At 43.6% G+C, this 21,636-nt stretch overlaps 1 protein-coding gene across 3 annotated transcripts; it reads left to right on the top strand.

Moving 5' to 3' along the window:
- Window positions 1–303: 303 nt before the first annotated feature.
- Window positions 304–20,715, top strand: LOC115198679 (cadherin-related family member 5-like). 3 transcript variants are annotated; one of them, XM_029760827.1, is made up of 16 exons: window positions 304–521; window positions 4,913–5,019; window positions 5,300–5,511; window positions 5,656–5,712; window positions 5,841–5,933; window positions 6,029–6,115; window positions 8,782–8,892; window positions 10,618–10,791; window positions 11,021–11,111; window positions 11,327–11,433; window positions 11,622–11,822; window positions 11,952–12,083; window positions 13,486–13,564; window positions 14,530–14,720; window positions 15,873–15,893; window positions 19,453–20,715. In XM_029760827.1, the coding sequence occupies exons 2-16, from the start codon at window positions 4,953–4,955 to the stop codon at window positions 20,326–20,328; spliced, it is 2,499 nt and encodes an 832-aa protein (XP_029616687.1). In that variant the 5' UTR covers window positions 304–521; window positions 4,913–4,952; the 3' UTR covers window positions 20,329–20,715. The 3 variants fall into 3 exon arrangements, with proteins under 3 accessions (XP_029616687.1, XP_029616686.1, XP_029616688.1); XM_029760826.1 differs by having other exon boundaries at window positions 4,906–5,019; XM_029760828.1 differs by lacking the exon at window positions 15,873–15,893 and having other exon boundaries at window positions 4,906–5,019.
- Window positions 20,716–21,636: the final 921 nt, after the last annotated feature.

The raw sequence follows: 21,636 nt of genomic DNA, 5'->3' as shown, positions 1-21,636 counted from the left end.
CCGTCAGACACTACCCAGCAAGGGGCTCATAGTGACTAGTGAGAGTGATATTGGGGCTTGGTGGGAGAGCGCTACTGACACCCCTAGGCTGGTTTAGTGTCATTAACATTAGCAGCACAGCCAGCGTTGTTCTCGGTTTAACCTCCCTCTCTCTTAACTGCTGTACTGAATGGCTATCCTGTCCTGGAAATGCCAGCTAAGCCCCCAGTCTGTGCTCTACGCAGGAGCTCTTAATGCTCTCTCCCAACACACACACACCTCCCTCTTTCTCTCCCTCTCCCTCTTTCTGCCACGCTCCCACGCTTGGGGAACAAGGCTCAACCGGTGGTGGTGGGAGAAGCGGGACTGGAGTGTTTAGTGCTGTCGTCACTGCTCTTGATTGTTTGACCCTGGGAGAAAGTTCTGCCACAGGGGGAGATATGTGTCTGAAACCGAGGGACTGGAACAGACAGAATAGGAGAGGGATACCGCGAGCGTGAGAGCCTCGGCTCAGGCTTTGACCATTCAGCTACCGGACGCCAGTGAGTATGGTGTGAGCCTACATGTAAATTAGTGTAAGTTAGTATGTGTAGGATAAAATATGTGAGTGTGTATGAGTGTATGTAAGAATGTGGGTGAAGTGCTAAGCCTCCTGACAAATTTTCACATCATTGCGACATCACATCACCTTGAGTTACATGTGCGTTAAAGGTATCCGACTTCCATTGCCTTCTAACTAAGTGGTGATAATTGCAAACAATAACCTTTAGTCTAGGGAACATAATGTTCCAACTGAATTAATATCTGGTGTGTGTGACCAAAACTATCATCATGGATTAACCTTCTGTTTTGCTATGACTCGACCTGGGTATTCATTTGTGGATGTCTATCATCAATGTATTACGAATTACAATTCATACAATATGTTACGAATATGCAACATTACCAATTCGTTGTGGCTAACATTAGCTAGGTGGCTAACGCTAACGTTAGGTATGAGGTTAACGTTAGCTAGGCTAGGGCTTAGGGGTTAAGGATAGGGTTCGGGATAGATTTAAGGATAGAGTTAAGGATAGGTTAAACGGTTAAGTTCAGGGAATGTTCGAAGCGGGCCCTAGTGGCTCAGGAATTGCTGTGTTCAGTTATCAAAAGCACTTTGATGAGTTTAGTTCATTGTGATGGGTGCAGGACAAGAGGAGTTCAGAGAGCTTTTCAGAAAGAAACAAACTGGGCAACGCAGGCCTATTCAGCTAGAGCCTCAATTTCCAGCAACAGACAAAGACAGGCTGGATGAGGCCGCTGTCAAAACAGTGCACAGAGGTACTTAAAATAACTGCCGCTGTGCTTTAATATATTGTCACCCTTGCACGATTCACTATTTCTTTTCAAATATGTGGACATTTTGAAAAATAAATAAAATCGAAATTGAAACTGATATTTTTCACACCGAAGTCCAAAAATTGCCAAATTAATTTGGTTGGAGGCAGGTGATTCTCGTTTTCCTGGTAATTTCTCAACTGCAGTAGGTTGCCTACATTGTGAAAACAGCCATTCAACCAGTTTTGAAAAGAGAAAATTCTGCTCCATTGCACTTCATTGTAAAGTGCAAGGGAACCAATATATAAGTGCGCAACTGTATATAAATGCAAGTTTGATGAAAGCTCCTCTACAACTTCTGCATCCCTCCGTTAAAACGACCTATTAATTGTATTATTATACTGAACCAGATTGACCCAGACACAACTGGGTGACACAAACACAAAAGGGGGGAAACACAAACACACACTTACGCCTACATCTGCCAGGGGCAGGTGTGTCAAGTCGGGCTGGATAGGATATGGAATAATATTCAATATGTAATCCCCTGTTATCTGCCCGTGTGACAGAGACCTACTTCCTTGTCGCGAAGGTATTTCAATCAGATTAAAGACGGTATTAATCCAGAGACAGACTGACTCCACTCCTAATAACCAGCAGACACACACAGCATTATCCACAGCCTTACCAGCTGCTTTATCAGGCTCTACTCTTTTTAATAGATGTTATATTGTGCAATACAAAAAAATAACTGTTCCAAGAAATGTATCATTTCATTTTCACATACTTGCCACACTAAATTAGTGAACTGATTTGTTTTTTGGGGTGAGGGCCATGAACCCAATCAATATTATACATGGAGTGTATAAAACACCTGATCTTTCCATGACATAGACTTACCAGGTGAATCCAGGTGAAAGCTATTATCCCTTATTGATGTCACTTGTTAAATCCACTTCAATCAGTGTAGATCAAGGGGAGGAGACAGGTTAAAGAAGGATTTTTAAGCCTTGAGACATGGATTGTGTATGTGTGCCATTCAGAGGTTGAATGGGAAAGACAAAAGATTTAAGCGCCTTTGAACAGGGTATAGTAGTAGGTGCCAGGCGCACTGGTTTGTGTCGAGAACTGCAATGCTGCTGGGTTTATCATGCTCAACAGTTTCCTGTGTGTATCAAGAATGGTCCACCACCCAATGGACATCCAGCCAACTTAACAACTCTGGGAAGCAACTCAATATTAGGAAGGTGTTCTTAATGTGTTGTCCAACATATCCATGTTGCCGTCGTTATTCCAATTTGGCACATTGAGACAATTATATTTTATCCGCATCAAATCAGCAGTTATAATCTTAATTGCTACGTCTGTATAAGTAATCACATTCATCATAAGATGCTACTTGTACTGAACCTGTAGTGGTCTGGGTGTAGCTGGTGCAGAGGAGTCAGGCACAGGACAGCAGAGATGAGTAACAAGTAACTTTACTCAAATATTCCAATAACATGTCGTAATACCGAGCCCACAATAACGGACCGAACATACATAAAACAATCCCGCACAAAAACCATGGCGAAAACAGAGGGTTAAATAATGAACATGTAATTGGGGAATTGAAACCAGGTGTGTAAAACAAAGACAAAACAAATGGAAAATTAAAAGTGGATCGGCGATGGCTAGAAGGCCGGTGACGTCGACCGCCGAACGCCGCCGAACAAGGAGAGGGACCGACTTCGGCGGAAGTTGTGACAGAACCATACTATTGTATTGAACACCAAGTAATCATGGTGACTTCCATGAAATTTCAACTGAAAAAGTGAGAAAAAAAAACAGTACATTCTGTATTTCTGTTACTAAGAAAGCATAGTATCACTGAGCATGTATGATCTCAAGTAAAGGAAACTTTGGGCATCCATCGTGATGTACCTGTACTTCACCTCATGATTCTCCTGCGCTGTTAGGTCAGAGAGGTCAGACGAGACCTTCCAAACACACAACTCAGACACATAGCCTAATTCTCACACTGAACCTTATAACTACACTGAGCAGCGTGTGCATTTTTACACTCAAGCCACAGGTGGCATCTAAACACACTGTCATTTAAACAATAAATAGCAAACAGTAAAATATATTAAAGTAAGATTCTATAACAGTTGGCCTCCCGAGTGGCGCAGCGGTCTAAGGCACTACATCGTCCGGGTTAGGCGAGGGTTTGGCTGGGGGGGCTTTACTTGATTGATCGCGCTCTAGAGACTACCTGTGGCCAGCCGGGCGCATGCAGGTTGACCTCGGTTGTCAGGTGAACAGTGTTTCCTCCAACACATTGGTGTGGCTGGCTTCCGGGTTCAGCGGAAGCCAGCCGGCGGTCATGTTTCGGAGGAGACACTGTTCACCTGACGACCGAGGTCAACCTGCATGCGCCCGGCTGGCCACAGGTAGTCTCTAGAGCGCATGACTCGACCGTCACCTCCTGAGCCCTTAGTGGAGTTGCAGCGATGAGACAAGATCGAAATTGGGGAGAAAAAATAATGATTGGTTCTATGACAGTAAAGTTTTGAGAGCAGTAAAGGTGTGTCACCAATCCAGGTTCTGACTGCTGAGAGCAGGAAGGAGGGTGACTGACACTCAGTGGACACTCATAGGCAGATCAATCTGTTAAACAGACCTAGCAACAAATGACTAGCCTGGCTGCCAGTCTGTTTCTGCTCTCATGTCAACTCGCTATGGAAATGTCATGCCAAACATGTTTAGCATGACAAGGAGGGGAATAGCAAAATAGACTGGTACACAGGCTAACAATTGACTAGCACTGGCCCCAGGCTAATCAAATTGCAGTCATTTAACGTGATCAACAACATAAAACAAAACATACATGAAAGGATTACCGGAGGGAGTGGTTCATTAGTCAACATTAGTCATAATGAATTACGGTAAATAACACAAGTTGCCTTGTTTTGGTGTAAGACATAGGCCTAAAAAATGTCAGAGAAGGGAAAATATTGAGGATTTAAAAGTTGATTATACAAGGAGCCAAAAGAAGCTTTCAGGCACTGAGAACACTTAATGGACACTGAGGTGGGGTTTAGCAAGAGAGGCCGCAGTGAAAGTCATGTTACCCGGGCTGGTTACCGTAACTGCCTTGGCAGAAGGCTGTTAGGAGTGAACAAAGAGGGACTAAATTGTTTGTAGCAGTGGTTCCCAATCAGGGGTACTAGGCCTATCCACAGGGGGTACTTGAGAAGACTCATAAGACCCTAGTCCTACTGGTAAAATGCACGAGGGGCTACTTCAGGGGTACACCGGGCAGAGCCAAATTCAGTAGGTAGTAAAGTAACCAAAAAAGGTTGGGAACCACTGGTTTATAGTATTAGAAGGAGGACTAGCGGTGAATGCCAGGATGTAAACAAAGGGGAAATGGTTGTCAACTAGTGCTGGACTGACTGTACTTCATATTGGAAAACAAACAGTCTTAATCACTAAAGTTTTTTTGGGATCCTGGTTACCTAAATGCTGTCAATAATGATTTGCATATAATACAGAACTTAACATCCGGTCTCTGCTGGATTAAGTTATAAAAATGTAACACCGCTATTTTGCTGCTGGTTTCTGTGGGTTGCAGTTGTGGCTGAGAGACTGGAGGCTCAGGAGGCTAGAGGAAGATGTTGACCCCATGGGGGTTGTTCCTCTGCCAGCTGGCAATAATCACATCCTACCATGTCATCAAAGGTAGGCCAGAGTTCAATCAAACTCTCACTGTGGGGAATAGTGGTCTTGCTTCTTCAGTTGCCTCAATATGAAACTGCAAATACTGTGTGACCACTGGTATCATGTTATGGTTTTTGTAATTAATCACTTAAACCAAAACTACAATGCCACCTGGCCTAATAAAGAGAACAATGCTACTTATGGTTGAACCGCTAATGAACATAAGTCATTGACATTTAATTTAATTTAAGTAATTTAATTGAGAGCCATTGACCCCAAATCTGTGTCTGTTGATTGACAGCCAGCCTCTGCCTGGGTGGGTCGGACATCTTTGCAACGGTGAGCGAGAACAGCCCCGTAGGAGAGTTCATAGCGAACCTCAGCATCATCGGGGACCCTACAGGAGTCAATAGCATCCGCTTGTGCCTCACCGGAGAGAACGCCAATTGGTTCTACCTTGAAGGGAGAACCATCAGGCTAAACTCATCCGTTTTAAGAGTCCTGGATCGAGAGGTAATAAGACATCACGCTGTTGCTGTCCTTCTGTTTCAATTCTTATACCAGAAAACCAGTTATCAGTTTTGATTGAATAGGACACATTAATATCTTTGACAGTTCATACTTAACAAGTATAATTAATAGCTTTTTCTCTCCAAGCGCCATGGATCTGTTTTGATGGCAGCATTAACATGTTATGAAGATGACATAATACAGGTAAGGCATCTCAACTAGGCCTACAGCATGTTATTCCCAACCTTTAAATTTAGAATGTGAACCAACTTAAAATGAAGGAGAGGAAATACCTAAACTGAGTTTCTGAAAATACTGTTTTCTTTCTCTAGAGTGAATACAGGGTCATAGTTGAGATCCTGAATGAAAACGACAACAAACCAAGGTTCTTTGAGAAGACTATACAACCACGTTACATAAGTGAGGTAAAGATGCATCTCTAGATCACACTTTGATAATATAGATACTCTTGTGTTTCAGATGCATAATGACAGGTATTCTGTATTTCATCAATCCTCAGCTCACTGCAGTCAACTCTGTAGTCTTCACCGTCAAGGCCATCGATGCTGATGGAGACACCATCACCTACATCATCGACAGAGCCTTGGTAAGAAAAATGGCGCCAACAGATAGGGCTGCCGTGCTTCTAGCTCTTAAGAAACCTTGCAGTATTATTTTTTTTAAATGTGTTATTTCGTACATTATTAGCCTCCCCAAAAATGGTGTTATTACATACAGCTGGGAATAACTTTTGGATATCAGAGCAGCAGTAAATCACCAGCATTACGACTAGGAATACTACTTTCCCAACTCAGATCCTTTGTTCGTACCCCTCAGGACAATTGAACTGATTTCAGAGGCTGATCCAAAACACCGCCGGTGGAGGAGAGCTACTCGGAGTGGACTTCTAGTCCGACTCAGGAGGCCTGCACACCACCCACCGCTTCCGAGTATATTACTCGCTAATGTTCAGTCTCTGGATAATAAAGTTAACAAGCTCAGCGCGAGGATTTCCTTCCAGAGAGACATCAAGGACTGTAACATTGTCACAGCTGTCTTCAAAAATGGACCAAAATGCAGCGGAGTTAGTATTCATCCTTCAATTTAATTAGAAAGAACACTATACAAAAACAAAAACAAGGAAACTGACAGCCAACAGTCCTGTCAGGTGCAAACACACTAAACAAGAAACAATTACCCACAACCCCAAAGAAAAACACACACTACTATATAGGACTCCCAATCAAAGGCAACACACCTGGACTGGGATATGTTCCGGGTAGCCTCAGAGAATAACATCGACGAATACACTGATACGGTGAGTTTATCAGGAAGTGTATAGGAGTGTATAGGAGACTTTTAAAACCTACAATAACCAGAAACCGTGGATAGATGGCAGCAGTTGCGCAAAACTGAAAGTGCGAACCATCGCATTTAACCATGGCAAGGTGACTGGGAATATGGCTGAATACAAACAGTGTAGTTATCTCCTCCATAAGGCATTCAAACAGCAAAACGTCAGTATAGAGACAAAGTAGAGTCGCAATTCAATGGCTCAGACACGAGTCGTATGTGGCAGGGTCTACAGACAATCACAGACTAGAGAGGGAAAACCAGCCACGTCGTGGACACCGACGTCTTGCTTCCGGACAAGCTAAACACCTTCTTCACCCGCTTTAAGGAAAACACAGTTCCACCGACGTGGCCCGCTACCAAGGACTGTGGGCTCTCCTTCTCCGTGGCCGATGTGAGTAAGACATTTAAGCGTGTTAACCCTCGCAAGGCTGCCGGGCCCAGACGGCATCCCTAGCCGCGTCCTCAGAACATGCGCAGACCAGCTGGCTGGAGTGTTTTCGGATATATTCAATCTCTCCCTATTCCAGTCTGCTGTTCCCACATGCTTCAAAATGTCAAACATTGTTCCTGTACCCAAGAAAGCAAAGGTAACTGAACTAAATGACTATCGCCCCGTAGTACTCACTTCTGTCATCATGAAGTGCTTTGCGAGACTAGTCAAGGATCATATCACCTCTACCTTACCTGACACCCTAGACCCACTTCAATTTGCATACCGCCCCAATAGATCCACAGACGATGCAATCGCCATCGCACTGCACACTGCCCTATCCCATCTGGACAAGAGGAATACCTATGTAAGAATGCTGTTCATTGACTATAGCTCAGCATTCAACACCATAGTACACTCCAAGCTCATCATTAACCTCGAAGCCCTGGGTCTGAACCCCGCCCTGTGAAACTGGGTCCTGGACTTCCTGACGGGCCGGCCCCAGGTGATGAAGGTAGGAAACAACACCTCCACTTCGCTGATCGTCAACACTGGGGCCCCACAAGGATGCAGTCTCAGCCCACTCCTGTACTTCCTGTTCACCTATGACTGCGTGGCCACGCACACCTCCAACTCAATCATCAAGTTTGCAGACGACACAACAGAAGTAGGCCTGATTACCAACAATAACGAGAGCCTACAGGGAGGAGGTGAGGGCCCTGGGAGTATGGTGCCAGGAAAATAACCTCTCACCCAACATCATCAAAACAAAGGAGCTGATCGTGAACTTCAGGAAACAGCAGAGGGAGCACCTCCCTATCCACATCGACAGGACCGCAGTAGAGAAGGTGGAAAGCTTCAAGTTCCTCTGCGTACACATCACTGACAAACTGAAATGTATTCTATCCTATTCTACGCCGCTCTGACATTGCTCGCCCTAGTATTTATATATTCTTAATTCCACTCCTTTACTTTAGATGTGCATGTATTGTGTGTATTGTTGTGAAATTGTTAGATATTACTTGTTAGATATTACTGCACTGTTGGAGCTAGAAACACAAGCATTTCGCTACACCAACAATAACATCTGCTAAACACGTGTATGTGACAAATAAAATTTGATTTGATTTGACAGTCCCATGAGTTTGAACTTACAGAGAAATATTATGGGACAGTGTGTGATAGAATTTAGAGAGTATGAAGAGTTAATTGACAGCAGTCAAACTGTATTTGTACCAATAAAACTCCTCGCTCTCTAGTAGGCACTTCACCACAGTGTTGAATCCTGTTGTCATGTTCCTGTTTATTTCAAACAATGACCCAATATATTCACTTATAGTGACAACCCAACATCTACTCAAATGAAATCTATTTTAATGCTCCTGTACCTCCTAACCTTGCTGATTACACCTCTGTGTCAATCGCTAGGTAGACCATCTGTGCACTAAATTAATGAGCATTCATTTCCATGTTTCCTCTCATCCCAGCCTGATGCCAGCTACTTCAGGATAGACCTACCCAACAGTGGTAAAGTGATCCTGGACAAGCCATTGGACTATGAGACCAAAACCCAGCTGCAGCTAGTCATCTACGCTGTGGTAAGACCTGCTACTTATCAGACCTGGGTTCGAATAGTATGTGTTTTCTTTCAAATACTTTGAGCGTCTGATTGAGCCTGTCTGAGGTACCAGACGGACGGGGTTGCACTTCTTGGACTATTTCAGTGAACTCATTGAGTCAGACATGCTTAATCAAGCACAGCTGAAGAATGTTAAAGAAAACAAATACCATTTGAACCCATTTCTGCTACTAATCCCCTTTTTCATTAATCAACAAGAACACATTGAGGCCAGAGGCCAATAATTCTGAAAGCCAGAGGCTATTACTGTGTACTCCCTGCCTAGTCATATAATATAATTATAATCTGAAAATATGTCATCTATTACTATGCCACTGCCTGACTAGACGTGTATTATAATCTACTCAACTATTTATGAGTAAAGCCACCCTCAAATACTCTGTGGAGAGCAACCGATCATAAATAGTTACAATGCAAAGCACATTGCATCTTGCAGGCAGCATCATTCTCTAACCTTAAATCTCAAATGCTGTGGAAGGACATGGCTGGATTGAATACTGGTCTCCCGGCCATGTCTTTGTCTTCCCTTACAGAAAAAACACATGAATTTCATGTGAACACGTGATTTTGTGTGATCTCATGTGATCAAATGTAATTTCATGTGAAGTTAATGTCATAACATGTGACAACATGTGAAGCAACATGTGACAACATAAAACTACATGTGACAACATGTGAGCACATGGAAGAACATTATCTCATGTGAAACGAATGTGAAATTAATGTGACAACATGGGGAGGAAACATTTCTACATGCAATACCATGACACTACACATGCAGTGACTGTATTTTCTTGACTGTATTTTTAATAAGGTTGGGATAGTGTAGCAATACAGTCGAAATCGGTTACTGACACAGACATTGTGGCATAAGCAGGAAAATCGGAACGCTGTAAACCAAGAGGTTGTGAGTTAAAATCCCAGGTAAGACATGTTGAATAATAATTACTGCATAAATAAACATACACAATGTAGTATTGTTGGTTAAAGTTGTTAAGTTGAAAACACCATGTTAAAAGTGCTGTGTGTATCACGACTCTGGATGTGGCCCAGATGCAGACACAGGAGGCGGATTGTTATAATAAATATTCTGAGAATCGAACTAAGGGACAGGCAAAGGGCAGGTCAAGGACAGGCAGAGGATCGTAATCCAAGTCAGAGTCAATCAGGGACAGAACGGCAGGCAGGCTCAGGGTCAGGACAGACAGACAGGTCAGCACCGGGTAGAATAGAAAACAAAAACTTGAGCACAGGAGAAACGGGAAACATGCTGGTAAGACCTGACAAGACGAACTGGCAACAGACGAACAGAAAACGCAGGTATAAATATACAGGGGATAATGGGTAAAAATAGAAGACACCTGGTGGGGGGGGTGGAGATATGCACAAGACAGGTGAACAGATCATGGTGACAAGAGTGATTATCATAATGAGTCATTATTGTTCGCAGGGCATCACCTGTGAAATCTCATGTGAAAATTTGAATCCACATCCAAAAACACATGGTTTCACATGTGCAAAACATGTAAAAATGTCAAATGTCAAATTGTGATTTTCCACATGTGAAATCAATGTGGTTTTTCCGTAAGGGTTTGCTCTCAGTCTTGCCAGGTGGAAGAGTTTTCCATTATATTGGGTGTCATTACTGAAGCTTAGATAAAATAATAATAAATATCCACTCCAGGAAACCAACACCAAGGAGTGGTACAACACTTCCGCCTCTCTGACTGTGAACGTGAAGGACGGGGACGACCAGTACCCTCAGTTCCTACCGTGCACACCTATCTCCCAGGACAACAACCACACGATTGTCTGCACCAATCCCATCTACGCAGTCAACATCACAGAAAAGGACCAGGTCATGACTACTGCTTAGTTCTTTCATTGTAGAATTTTTATTATATGGATGTGCGTACTGCATACACTATTGATTCTTTTTTTAATTAACCCTTAATATATTAACCAGGAAAGACACTTGAAGTTAGAAATCTCTTTTGCGAGGGCAACCTGGCAGGAGTCAAGATGTAACAATTGATTGATTAAACAATCCATGTGGATTCTAAGATGCAGTAATTCTCTGGTTTCAGGACATGTTACTGCATTTCTCTCCTGGTCCAATTCATGCCGAAGATGGAGACAGAAGCCTTGATACGCCTTTGCTCTACTCCATTCTCTCAGGTGTGGGCCTACCTAATAGTGTCTGCTTAAGCCATAGTCGCCAATAGGCATTTTCAAGGCCTATTGAAATACAGTCTAATACATTAGACTGCTCTAATGTTTCTTTTTTTGAAAGGACTGCACTGCAGCCTTACACTTGACAGACGTGAACTCATATGGTCATTCTGTGTGACGTCCCGTGGCCTGTGTATTTACCTGTAACACATGTGCCTCAGGTGCTGACAAAAACAGGTTTCAGATTGACAACCAAACAGCAGAGATCACATTGACTAGACGGGTGGAAAACAGACACCTGACACCTATATTCCGACTACGCATCATGGTAAGAAAATAATGAATGAAACAACGATAAAAGCACTAGTATCAGTAGAGTGCCTAATCAAAAAGCCACAAATTAGACAATAGGCACAGTACTAAGAGCCTTTTAAAAATCTAATTGGTAAGCGAATAGATCTGAAATGGGATCTTCCTGGACTGTTTGACATTGAAAACAACATCAATCATCTACAGGCATCTCAGCTGAATGACCCAAAGAAGTACAGTGTGGCGACAGCGCTGGTCCGGGTGCTAGCAGAGAACCGGTTCCCTCCCCTCTTTAACAGAACCACGTACAAGGGCTTCATCGTCGAGAGCTCCAGTCCGGCCACGCTAGTCTCCACCTATGGGAACGAGGTGCTTCTCGTCCAAGCCATAGACCAGGACTTCGTAGATGTAAGCAATGGGACGATGTGTGTGTCTGACTAAATTTAGTTAGTTTGAAGGGATCCTAAACAAAAGTATTTTCATCCCATCTTGGTTCCTGGTACATCCTCTCTCGGTTCACCTTCCCTCCATTCACAGGGGGTGAATCCAAAAATGCATTACTCTCTCCCGCCCACATCAGCCACAACTGCACTGTACCACATCACCCAGGAAGGGGTTATCATCGCTAAGACCGACCGCCTACGACCCTTTGAGAGGCACATCCTAGAGGTACGGTCATAGTCAGACAAATATATACTGAACAAAAATATAAAATATAAAACGCAACATGCAATACGTTACAGTTCATATGATGAAATCAGTCAATTGAAATAAATTCATTTGGCCCTAATCTATTTATTTAACATGACTGGGAATACAGCTCTGCATCTTAAAAAACGGTAGGGGCGTGGATCAGAAAACCAGTCAGTATCTGGTGTGACCACCATTTTCCTCATGCAGTGCGACACAACTCACATACAGTTGATCAGGCTGTTGATTGGGGCCTGTGGAATGTTGTCCCACTCCTCTTCAATGGCTCTGCGAAGTTGCTGGATATTGGCAGGAACTGGAACTCGCTGTCGTACACGTCAATCCAGAGCATTCCAAACTTGCTCAATGGGTGACATGTCTGGTGAGTATACAGGCCACGGAAGAACTGGGACATTTTCAGCTTCTAGGAATTGTGTACAGATTCTTGCGACATGGGGCCGTGCATTACCATGCTGAAACATAAGGTGATGGCGGCGGATGAATGGCACGACTATGGGCTTCAAGATCTCGTCACAATATCTCTTTGCATTCAAATTGCCATCAATAAAATGCAATCGTGTTCGTTGTCCATAGCTTATGCCTGCCCATTGCAGAACCCCACTGCCACCATGGGGCACTCTGTTCACAACGTTGACATCAGCAAACCGCTCACCCCCACGACGCCATACACGTGGTCTGAGGTTGTGAGGCCGGTTGGATGTACTGCTAAATTCTCTAAAACGACGTTGGAGGCAGCTTATAGTCGAGAACTGAACATTCAATTCTCTGGCAACAGCTCTGGTGGACATTCCTGCAGTCAGCGTGCCAATTGCACACTCCCTCAAAACTTGAGACATCTGTGGCATTGTGTTGTGTGACAAAACTGCACATTTTAGAGTGACCTTTTATTGTCCTCAGCACAAAGTGCACCTGTGTAATGATCATGCTGTTTAATAATCTTCTTGATATGCCAGACATGTCAGGTGGATGGATTATCTTGGAAAAGGACAAATGCTCGCTAAGAGGGATAAACAAATTTGTGCACAACATTTGAGAGAAATAAGCTTTTTGTGTATTTGGAACATTTCTGGGATATTTTATTTCAGCACATGAAACATGGGACCAACACTTTACATGTTGCATTTATATATTTTTTCAGTGTAAAACCTGGATTTGTTTAAACAGGGACAGTTGGTTTTACTAGTCGTCCCTGGCTAACTTTATAGCTAGGTTAGGCCAATAAGTGGTCCAGTAGTAATACAACTGTAGGTAACACACACATTAAAATTTGTTTAATTTAAGATTAAGGTTAGAAATACACATAGAAGCCTTTTTTGGCTCAAATCTACAGTTCTCTGTAATATCATTATTTATCCTATAGGTGGTCGCTATGGATGAGGAATCAGGTGAGGTTGCTAAAGCCTCAGTCGACATAGAGCTGCTACAAAGAGGCCAGCCAGGTAAGTACTGAGTGTTACTGACACGTCAAGGGGGAAGGGACGGGTTAGGATACAGGAACCCCACATACAGACCACACCCACACACCCACACACAGTATCAGCTCTTTAACAGTTAGGGAAAGTCACAATGACAGTACTGTGCACACACAACATATGGAGCAGATCAACACTGGTTAATCCACTAGGGCTCTCTGAATGTCAACAAAGAATAATACTATTTTCTTACAGTGTAGCCTATAGATGCAGGAAAGACATCAATTGAACTCGACCAAAACAATGGAAATGCTCTCTTCAATTCAAACCACAGGTTTTCAATGTGTTTTAAGTCCGGAGACTAAGATGGTCATTGCAAAATGTTGATTTTTGTGGCCAATTAACTATTTCTTTGTGGCTTTTAATGTGTGGTTGATCTATTCATTAAATATTTGTGACCTTATTTGCATAAGAGGTGATAAGAAGCATAAGAATTTATCCATGCTGTTCGACTTAGAACAAACCCGAATGACATAATGCATTTATTCTTTAGCTACACTTGTCATATTTAAGTGTGATGTTGAAGTTATTGTCTTGCTGGAAGATCCACTTATAATCTCCCAGCTCCCAGTTCACCCCCCCCCCCCCCCCCCCCCCCCCCCTTCAATGCACGGTCAATCACGCCACTCCAGACAACATGAATACAATAGGAAGAGTTAAGCCAGTCAACTGGCTGGACATCAAGCTGCTCGAATTTCCCAGAATGTATTTTCTCCCCATTCAAAGAAGTGTAGACTGAGCAAATGCTTACAAAACAGACACAAACTTTCTCTTCATCTGGGCGTCAGGCACAACGTTTGGATGAATGAGTAGGACTCCGCAGGGCTATGAGCACAAGCCGGTGCAAAGTGAAGATAATGGACCAGTTGTGCGGGCAGTTGGACTTCATACGCTAAACCGTCTCTCCTATCCCTCCATCCTTTCCTCCATAGTTCCACGGACACCTTTCGGAGAAGAGCGGTTGTTCAGAGACATGGATGTGAGGATGGCTGGCGGTATCATGGGTGGGATGCTGCTGCTGTTAGTGACCACCCTGTTCCTGCTGATCCGATGGGCCAAGAGGAGACGGAGACGGGACCCGGCCAGACGAGGGGCTGTCACCCTGGGGAAGCACCCCAATGTGGTAAGGGCTGCTCCATGTACACGTAACACACACATTGTATCCACACACATGACTCTCTCACACACACAGTGGCAACTAAAGCACGCACACAAGTGAAAGAAAGATATTGATCCAGGTGTTGAAATATTGAATGACCATCTGCTGGCTAGTTGCGACTGAATGAATGCTCAGGAATGGCAAAGACACAAAGTATAAGCATGAAACAACATGTAAACCCACTGAGTACTACAGTCAAACACAATGAAGCAACTAAGGACAGCTCGCTTATACAACCCTAATCTGAGCTAAATGTGTCATTAACCAGGTTTTCATCCAACCTTTTTATGCAAGTAAAAAAACAAGTTGTTGGTGAACTTTCCAAATGTCGACAAAACCAAATACGCAACGTAAAGTGAGAAATTCCGGAGGAAACACCTTTATGCGCAAATATTGATACAATAACCATCATATTGAAGTAAACATGTCACGCGATGACATGGTGTGTGGTCCTCCCACTACGACTCGGGAAACTATGCAGTTTATTAGGCTACTATTAGGCTATTAGGCTACTGATGAAATAAATGATGATGAACTTCACAGGGTGGTGAAAGTGCACGGTGATCTTGATGCTCCTTTCCAATAAATATCAATGGTCGGATTCTGGTGACATGATGATCGATGCTTGACTGCCATTTGACAAATAAAAATATCCTCACTTCTTATCTATAATAATCTCATCACGTAGACTAGCCTACCCGCACTGTATCTGAGAGCTGTTGGCTAGAACGCACGTGCCAATACCATAGTAGGCACATTTGCTATTTAACACAACCGTTTTTGTGAAAAAATGTTGGGGTGGAAACCTATATGCAGGTTTTATAATATTGGTATGACAATCTGTCGCCAATTGGATGGAAACCTAGCTACTGTCAAATCTTAACTAATCGACCACTAAACTACAGCGTAATCCAAGGCAAAAAAACATTGGGACTAATATATATATTTTTAAACATGTCTGTAACGCCATATCAACTACAATCTTTGAGCTCTGACTCCTAAACCAGTGGTTGGCAGAACAAGTTCAAACTCAGCATATCAGTCTTTCTTTCATCCCGTCCTCACTCTCTCCCTCTATGCCCCTGATGTCTTTTTTCACTAATGCTGTTTATATAGAGCTTAAGCGGGTTCCAGATGGTGAGTTTTCATGAATGCATTGCTTTGACGTATGCACTAGAGTGATGTTGTGGTTGTGACAGTGAGATGGTGTAATGTGTGTTAAATGTTTACATGTGATGCACTTCCATTGCATAATTATGCTAATTCAAGTATGGCACCTGTGGTTGTACTGTGACGTCGTGGTTCTGCATTGTGTTTTGTTTTCCCAAGATGCAGCAACAAGAAAATGTAGTGCAGCTTGAGAAAATGTATTATGGTGAACTCTGTAAATGTTACACATCGGTGATGTGTAACAGTAACACATGAAACATAATAGTTACATGTACAGTACAGCTCCAAAAGTATTGGGACAGTGGCATTTTTGTTTTTGTTTTGGCTCGGTACTCCAGCACATTGGATTTCAAATGATACATCAAAAGTGCAGACTGTCAGCTTTAATTTTGCACCATTTTAGGGGATCAAAAATATTGGGCCAAATTCACTTACGTGTATTAAAGTAGCAAAAAGTTAAGTGGTCCCATATTCATAGCACACAATGATTACAGAAAGCTTGTGACTCTACGCATTTGCTGTGTATTTTGGTTGTAGTTCAGATTATTTTGTACCCAATAGAAATGATTGGTAAATAATGTATTGTGTCATTTTGGAGTCACTTTTATGTTTCTAAACATTTCTACATTAATGTGGATGCTACCATGATTATGGATCATTCTGAATGAATCGTGAATAATGATGAGTGAGAAAGTTAGACGCACAAATATCATACCCCCAAGATATGCTTATACAATAGCAGGGGAGGCTAGCATTTTTGGTGGGTATGATATTTATGCCTCTGTACCTTTCTCACTATCAGGTGACAGGAGACAAAGGGCTGTGAGACATGGGTTTACATCTAGACACATGAAAAGTAGGAAGTATACGGAGGGTACGGGACAACAGAGGACGAACAGCAGAGGGGCTAATGATTTTGGAGCAGGGGGGAAAGGTCTCGGCTTCCAGGGGTGTAGCCGCGGGGCTATAGCGGCGTGCCAGCGCATCCGGCTTGACCTTCTTGGATACCGGTTGGTGCTGCGGAAGCGAAGTGGACCGGGCCTTACTGAACCCCTCCCGGAGGTCCTGGTACTCCGTGGGGTTGGCGGAGAGGTCCAGAGCAATTTCCAAGCCCCCAGGAATATGTCCCAGGGCAGGCAGAGCTGACTTGCAATGAGTGTGGCAGAACAGGCTCCAGCCCACGATGGCACCAGTAGGCCAGTCAATCGAGGGATTGTGTCGCTGGAGCCAAGAGAATCCCAATACCACGGGAACCTGCAGAGACTCAATTAGCAGGAATTGTATCGTCTCGCTGTGGTTCCCCGACACTCGTAGGTTGATAGGGGTGATATGGTGGGTGACCCGGCCTATAGAGTGCCTGTCCAGCGCTCTAACATCCATGGAAATGGAGAGGGGTTGAGTGGGGATGCCCAGCTCGGACGCCAGGGTAATGTCCGTAAGACTCATATCGGCCCCCGAGTCGATGAGTATCTGGAGAAACTTGGACTGGTCGCCCCACAGTAGGGTGGCATGGAGAGGGGGTTGAGTAGGGGAAGAAGCAACATTATCCTTAAGACCCATCAGAGTACTCATTCCTACCAATGAGCTCGGTCTCTTGAAGGGACAGGTAGACACATAATGACCGGCAATATCGCAATACAGACAACTCTAGGTGTTAAGTCTGTGTACACATTTGGCTGGAGACAGCCTTGCCCTGCCGAGCTGCTTGGGAGGGGCAAATCAGCAGTCTTCGGAGGCTCTAGGAGGAACTCGGGTAAGCTCGGATCCTCTCAGAGACGAAGATGCCGGGGACTTCCAGAGTTCATCAATGCAAGGTGGGATCCTTGAGTGAGCGTTTGGGACCGCAATCAGACCTCTTCTCCCTCCTACGGTCCCATAGCCGACAATCGATCCGAATGGTTAAAGCGATGAGTGAGTCGAGATCCGTCGGAAATTCCCAGGCTGCAAGCTCGTCCTTTACTTCCTCTGATAATCCGTGCAGGAACGTGTCAAACAGCGCTTCCGGGTTCCAGGCACCCTCCGCTGGTAGCGTGCGGAAATCCACCGCATAGTCTACCGATGAGGGCTCCTTGGGAGGAGATGGAGTTGTGGAGCTGGTCCAAGTCTGCTGGGTCAGTCATGGCCAGTTCATACTATCAGGTTTCAGGTAAGGTGCAGACTGTGTTGAAGTAACAATGTGTATTGCAACAACAGGGGCAGCCAAACGACAGGTCAAGGCAGGCAGGGGCCGATAATCCAGAGTAGTGTGGCCAAGGTACAGTACGGCAGGCAGGCTCAGAGTCAGGACAGGCAAGGGTCAAAACCAGGAGGGCGAGAAAAAGAGAGACTGGGGAAAATCAGGAGCTGAGAGAAAAACGCTGGTTGACTTGAACAAACAAGACGAACTGGCACAGACAGACAGAAAACAAAGGTATAAGTACCCAGGGGATAATGGGGAAGATGGGCAACACCCGGAGGGGGGTGGAGACAAGCACAAGAACAGGTGAAACAGATGAGGGCGCGACACTCACTCATCCTTACTCCTGATCCATTCAGGATTATTCGTAATCATGGTAGCATGGTAGCACAGAGCCAAAACAATAAAAAAAACTGCCACTGTCCCAATACTTTTGGAGTAATTATTGTGAGTTTGGTGATGAGGTGAAATACTGACTTGCTTATGTTTTGCATCGTAGACTGAAGCCGATTTATGGTCAGTACCCAACCCCATGTGTAAGTGGAATATCATAGATTCAGTCATAGAATAGATCTAGTATCTATCTATATGGATTCAGTAAGCCAATGTGTGGTGTTTTAATATTTCAAAAACGGAGTGGCTTCGTGACCAGATTCTCTGGAAGCTTCTTCCCGATAGCTAAACAACCGTACCTTCTGCGTATGTGCTAGTTCGGCTGGCCAGAGCTGAAACAGGCTACTCTGGCAAATTTCAATGATGTACTCTCTATCATATCGTTTGGTGTTGCGAAATAACTGCGTTAGGCTACATGTTATGTTGTCATGTAGGCTAAATGCATTTGGTTTCCCACCACGTTTAGGATAAGGATATTGCCAAAAAAAGTGCGTACTGCTTATGTTTGTGCTACTGCAATATCCTTAGTTACAACAGACAGAGAAGGTTGTAGCTACATGCTAATCATGTCGTCTTAAATTAGCCTACAAAATAGATATTTTGGGGAATGCTCTTTCAAAATGCTACAGGGTTTTTATTTCAGCTGTTAAAAAATATGTGCGTGAAGTAACACATGAACAGAATGTGATACGGTTGTTTAGCTCTGTGGAAGAGGCATCCTGGAAGGCGGGGTATGGGCATGGAGGGGCGGTTTGATCTGGTCGTACAGCCTCAGCTTTTCAAACGTGCTGAATTGTTTGTCCATAATTGCCCAATGTACTTTTGAAATTCTGAACGAGACCAATGAGACTTTTGCACGGACAAGGACAACACTGCATCAGTTGGAACATAAGTCACAAAGCAACCATTTCAACTCAAAGCAACCCTCTAAATGCCCCTTCTTTCCGTGATCGACAGGTGAACTCGGGCCGGCCCATGATCCCCCTGATCGAGGAGGTCTGCTACCAGAACAAAGGGTTCAGCATAGACTACGAGGCCTCGGGAGGTTCCGAAAGCCTCCATGGGAGACATGGGGTCTACACCAGGAAACAGTCACTGATCCCACCACAACCACGCTCCCACAGCAGCTATCCAGACTGCGGCTCCAGGACCGTAACAGGCGACATGCTGCCTATACTGGTGATGCCAGAGCCCTTGGTTAAAAACCTCACTCCCACCCTACTCTCCAATGGCAGGAAAGCTGACAGCACCATCAGCATGGGGGCTGTGACGAAAGACGAGAAGGAGAAGGAGAGGAATAAGCAGAGGGATATGGAGAAGGAGGAGGAGGGGGAATGGGAGAAGGAGTGGGAACGCGCCGTTGACACAAAAGAGAAGAGATATTCCAAGGGGGAAAGGACGGATAAGTCAAGAGATGTTTTGGGTGCTTCTAGTGGCGCTTCTAGTGAGACCGCAGATGTAAGCGAGACCTCTGAGGACCGAACAAACACAGAAAAGCCTCAGAGTCACAGGATGAAAACACACCAAATCAGAGATCCCAAAGACGGACACAAAAGCACTTCTGAAGAGGAGTCTGAGACAGAAAACCAATATAAGAATATGCACTCGGTGATCTGTCTTTCAGACGATTATGACATAGCCATGGAGGATGAAGCTGGCGCCAGGTCCAGTTGCTCCAGCATCAGGACGTTGACGGGGGAATCGCAGCGCAGGGGCTCAACGAAACAAACCGGCGACCAAGCAAACAGACGACCAAGTAACCCACAGATGCACCATTCAGACTCACACTCTGGGCTTCAGACTCACACTGAGGAAGATGCAAAAGAACTCTAAACATTTATTCAAAAATAAAACTGACATTATGGAGCCAAACGAACACTGTACACAGACAAAATGTTTATAAATTGTTTTGTTTTCTCAGTGTTTTTTCTCTCTCCAATTCCAAATGATTATTTTGGCCTAAAAGAGCTCAACCACTTTTCAGGTCTTGATTGAGTAAATGGACGAATGTAAATCTGATAACAGAAACGTGTATTTTCTGTAGAACAGTGTGGGACCAGACTTAATGTGAATGAAGTCATTCGGTATTACTTTCATTTGTAGTGTTGAAGAACTAGTATTTCAGGAATTAAAGTCATAATGTAAGCGCATGCAATGTAACTACAGTGTTAGGGAAGCTACTCTGAAAATGTAGTTTATCAAGCTACCAATTACTTCACACTGGAAGAAATTAAGCTACACTAAAGCTACCCTTAAGAAAAATATAGTTAAGTAAACTTCATTTGAAAAAGTAGTTCACTACATCCAAACTACTATACTTAGTTAAAAATGATCATATCTAAATCTGAAATGCCATAGACTACATATTGCAAGAACAAATCACTCTGGAATCAGATGTTAACAGAGTGTGTAGTGAGAATTAGGCAGGTCTGATGCCAAAAAAGAAAGAAAATTCTTACCTACTTCACCTATATTTTATTTTCTCGTTGCAACAAAGTAGTGTGTAGTTCCAATAGTTAGCTACACTGCCACATGGGGGAAAAAAAGTTATTAACTACTGAAAATACTACCAAGATTCGAATTTTGCTACTACAAAATGTAATTAAATTACTTGTTGAACTACACGTAGTTCACTACTCCCGAACACTGTGTAACTATAGTGTACAGTGATTATGTTGCGTCACTTGTGTTTGCTTTAGAGTGTAAACCGAAGTTTCATACTGTAGATGTTCACACACGAAGACATTAGTGTTGTTTCCAAAACAATGGTTCAACCCCACTTGAATGATGTGTTCAGCACATTGCAAATAAACACATTTTGTGATTTCAGTAACTGTTTCAAAATTGTGTTTTCTTATGAATAACTGGAAGGAATGGATGTATTCCATGTGCAGCTATGATACAATGATATTGGGTGTACTGTATATGTAACTATGATATTTGTATTAATGTATAATTGTAGCTAGTAATAACTAGCTAAAAACTACAACACTTCTCCTAAACATAAAGGCACACTTTCAATCACTGAGAAAAGTTAAGTTATATTAGCTTTATAGGCTTTTAATTGCCCTTGGGCTTCCTGAATCACTCATCCTGTCTGCCACGAGGCTCAGCAGCAGCCATGTTGACTTCCACGAGCCT

This window comes from Salmo trutta, chromosome 8, assembly GCF_901001165.1.
Source record: "Salmo trutta chromosome 8, fSalTru1.1, whole genome shotgun sequence".
In the NCBI taxonomy this organism is placed as follows: Eukaryota; Metazoa; Chordata; class Actinopteri; order Salmoniformes; family Salmonidae; genus Salmo; species Salmo trutta.
The sequence above is the reverse complement of the archived record's forward strand: the minus strand, read 5'-3'. Positions and strand labels throughout refer to the sequence as shown.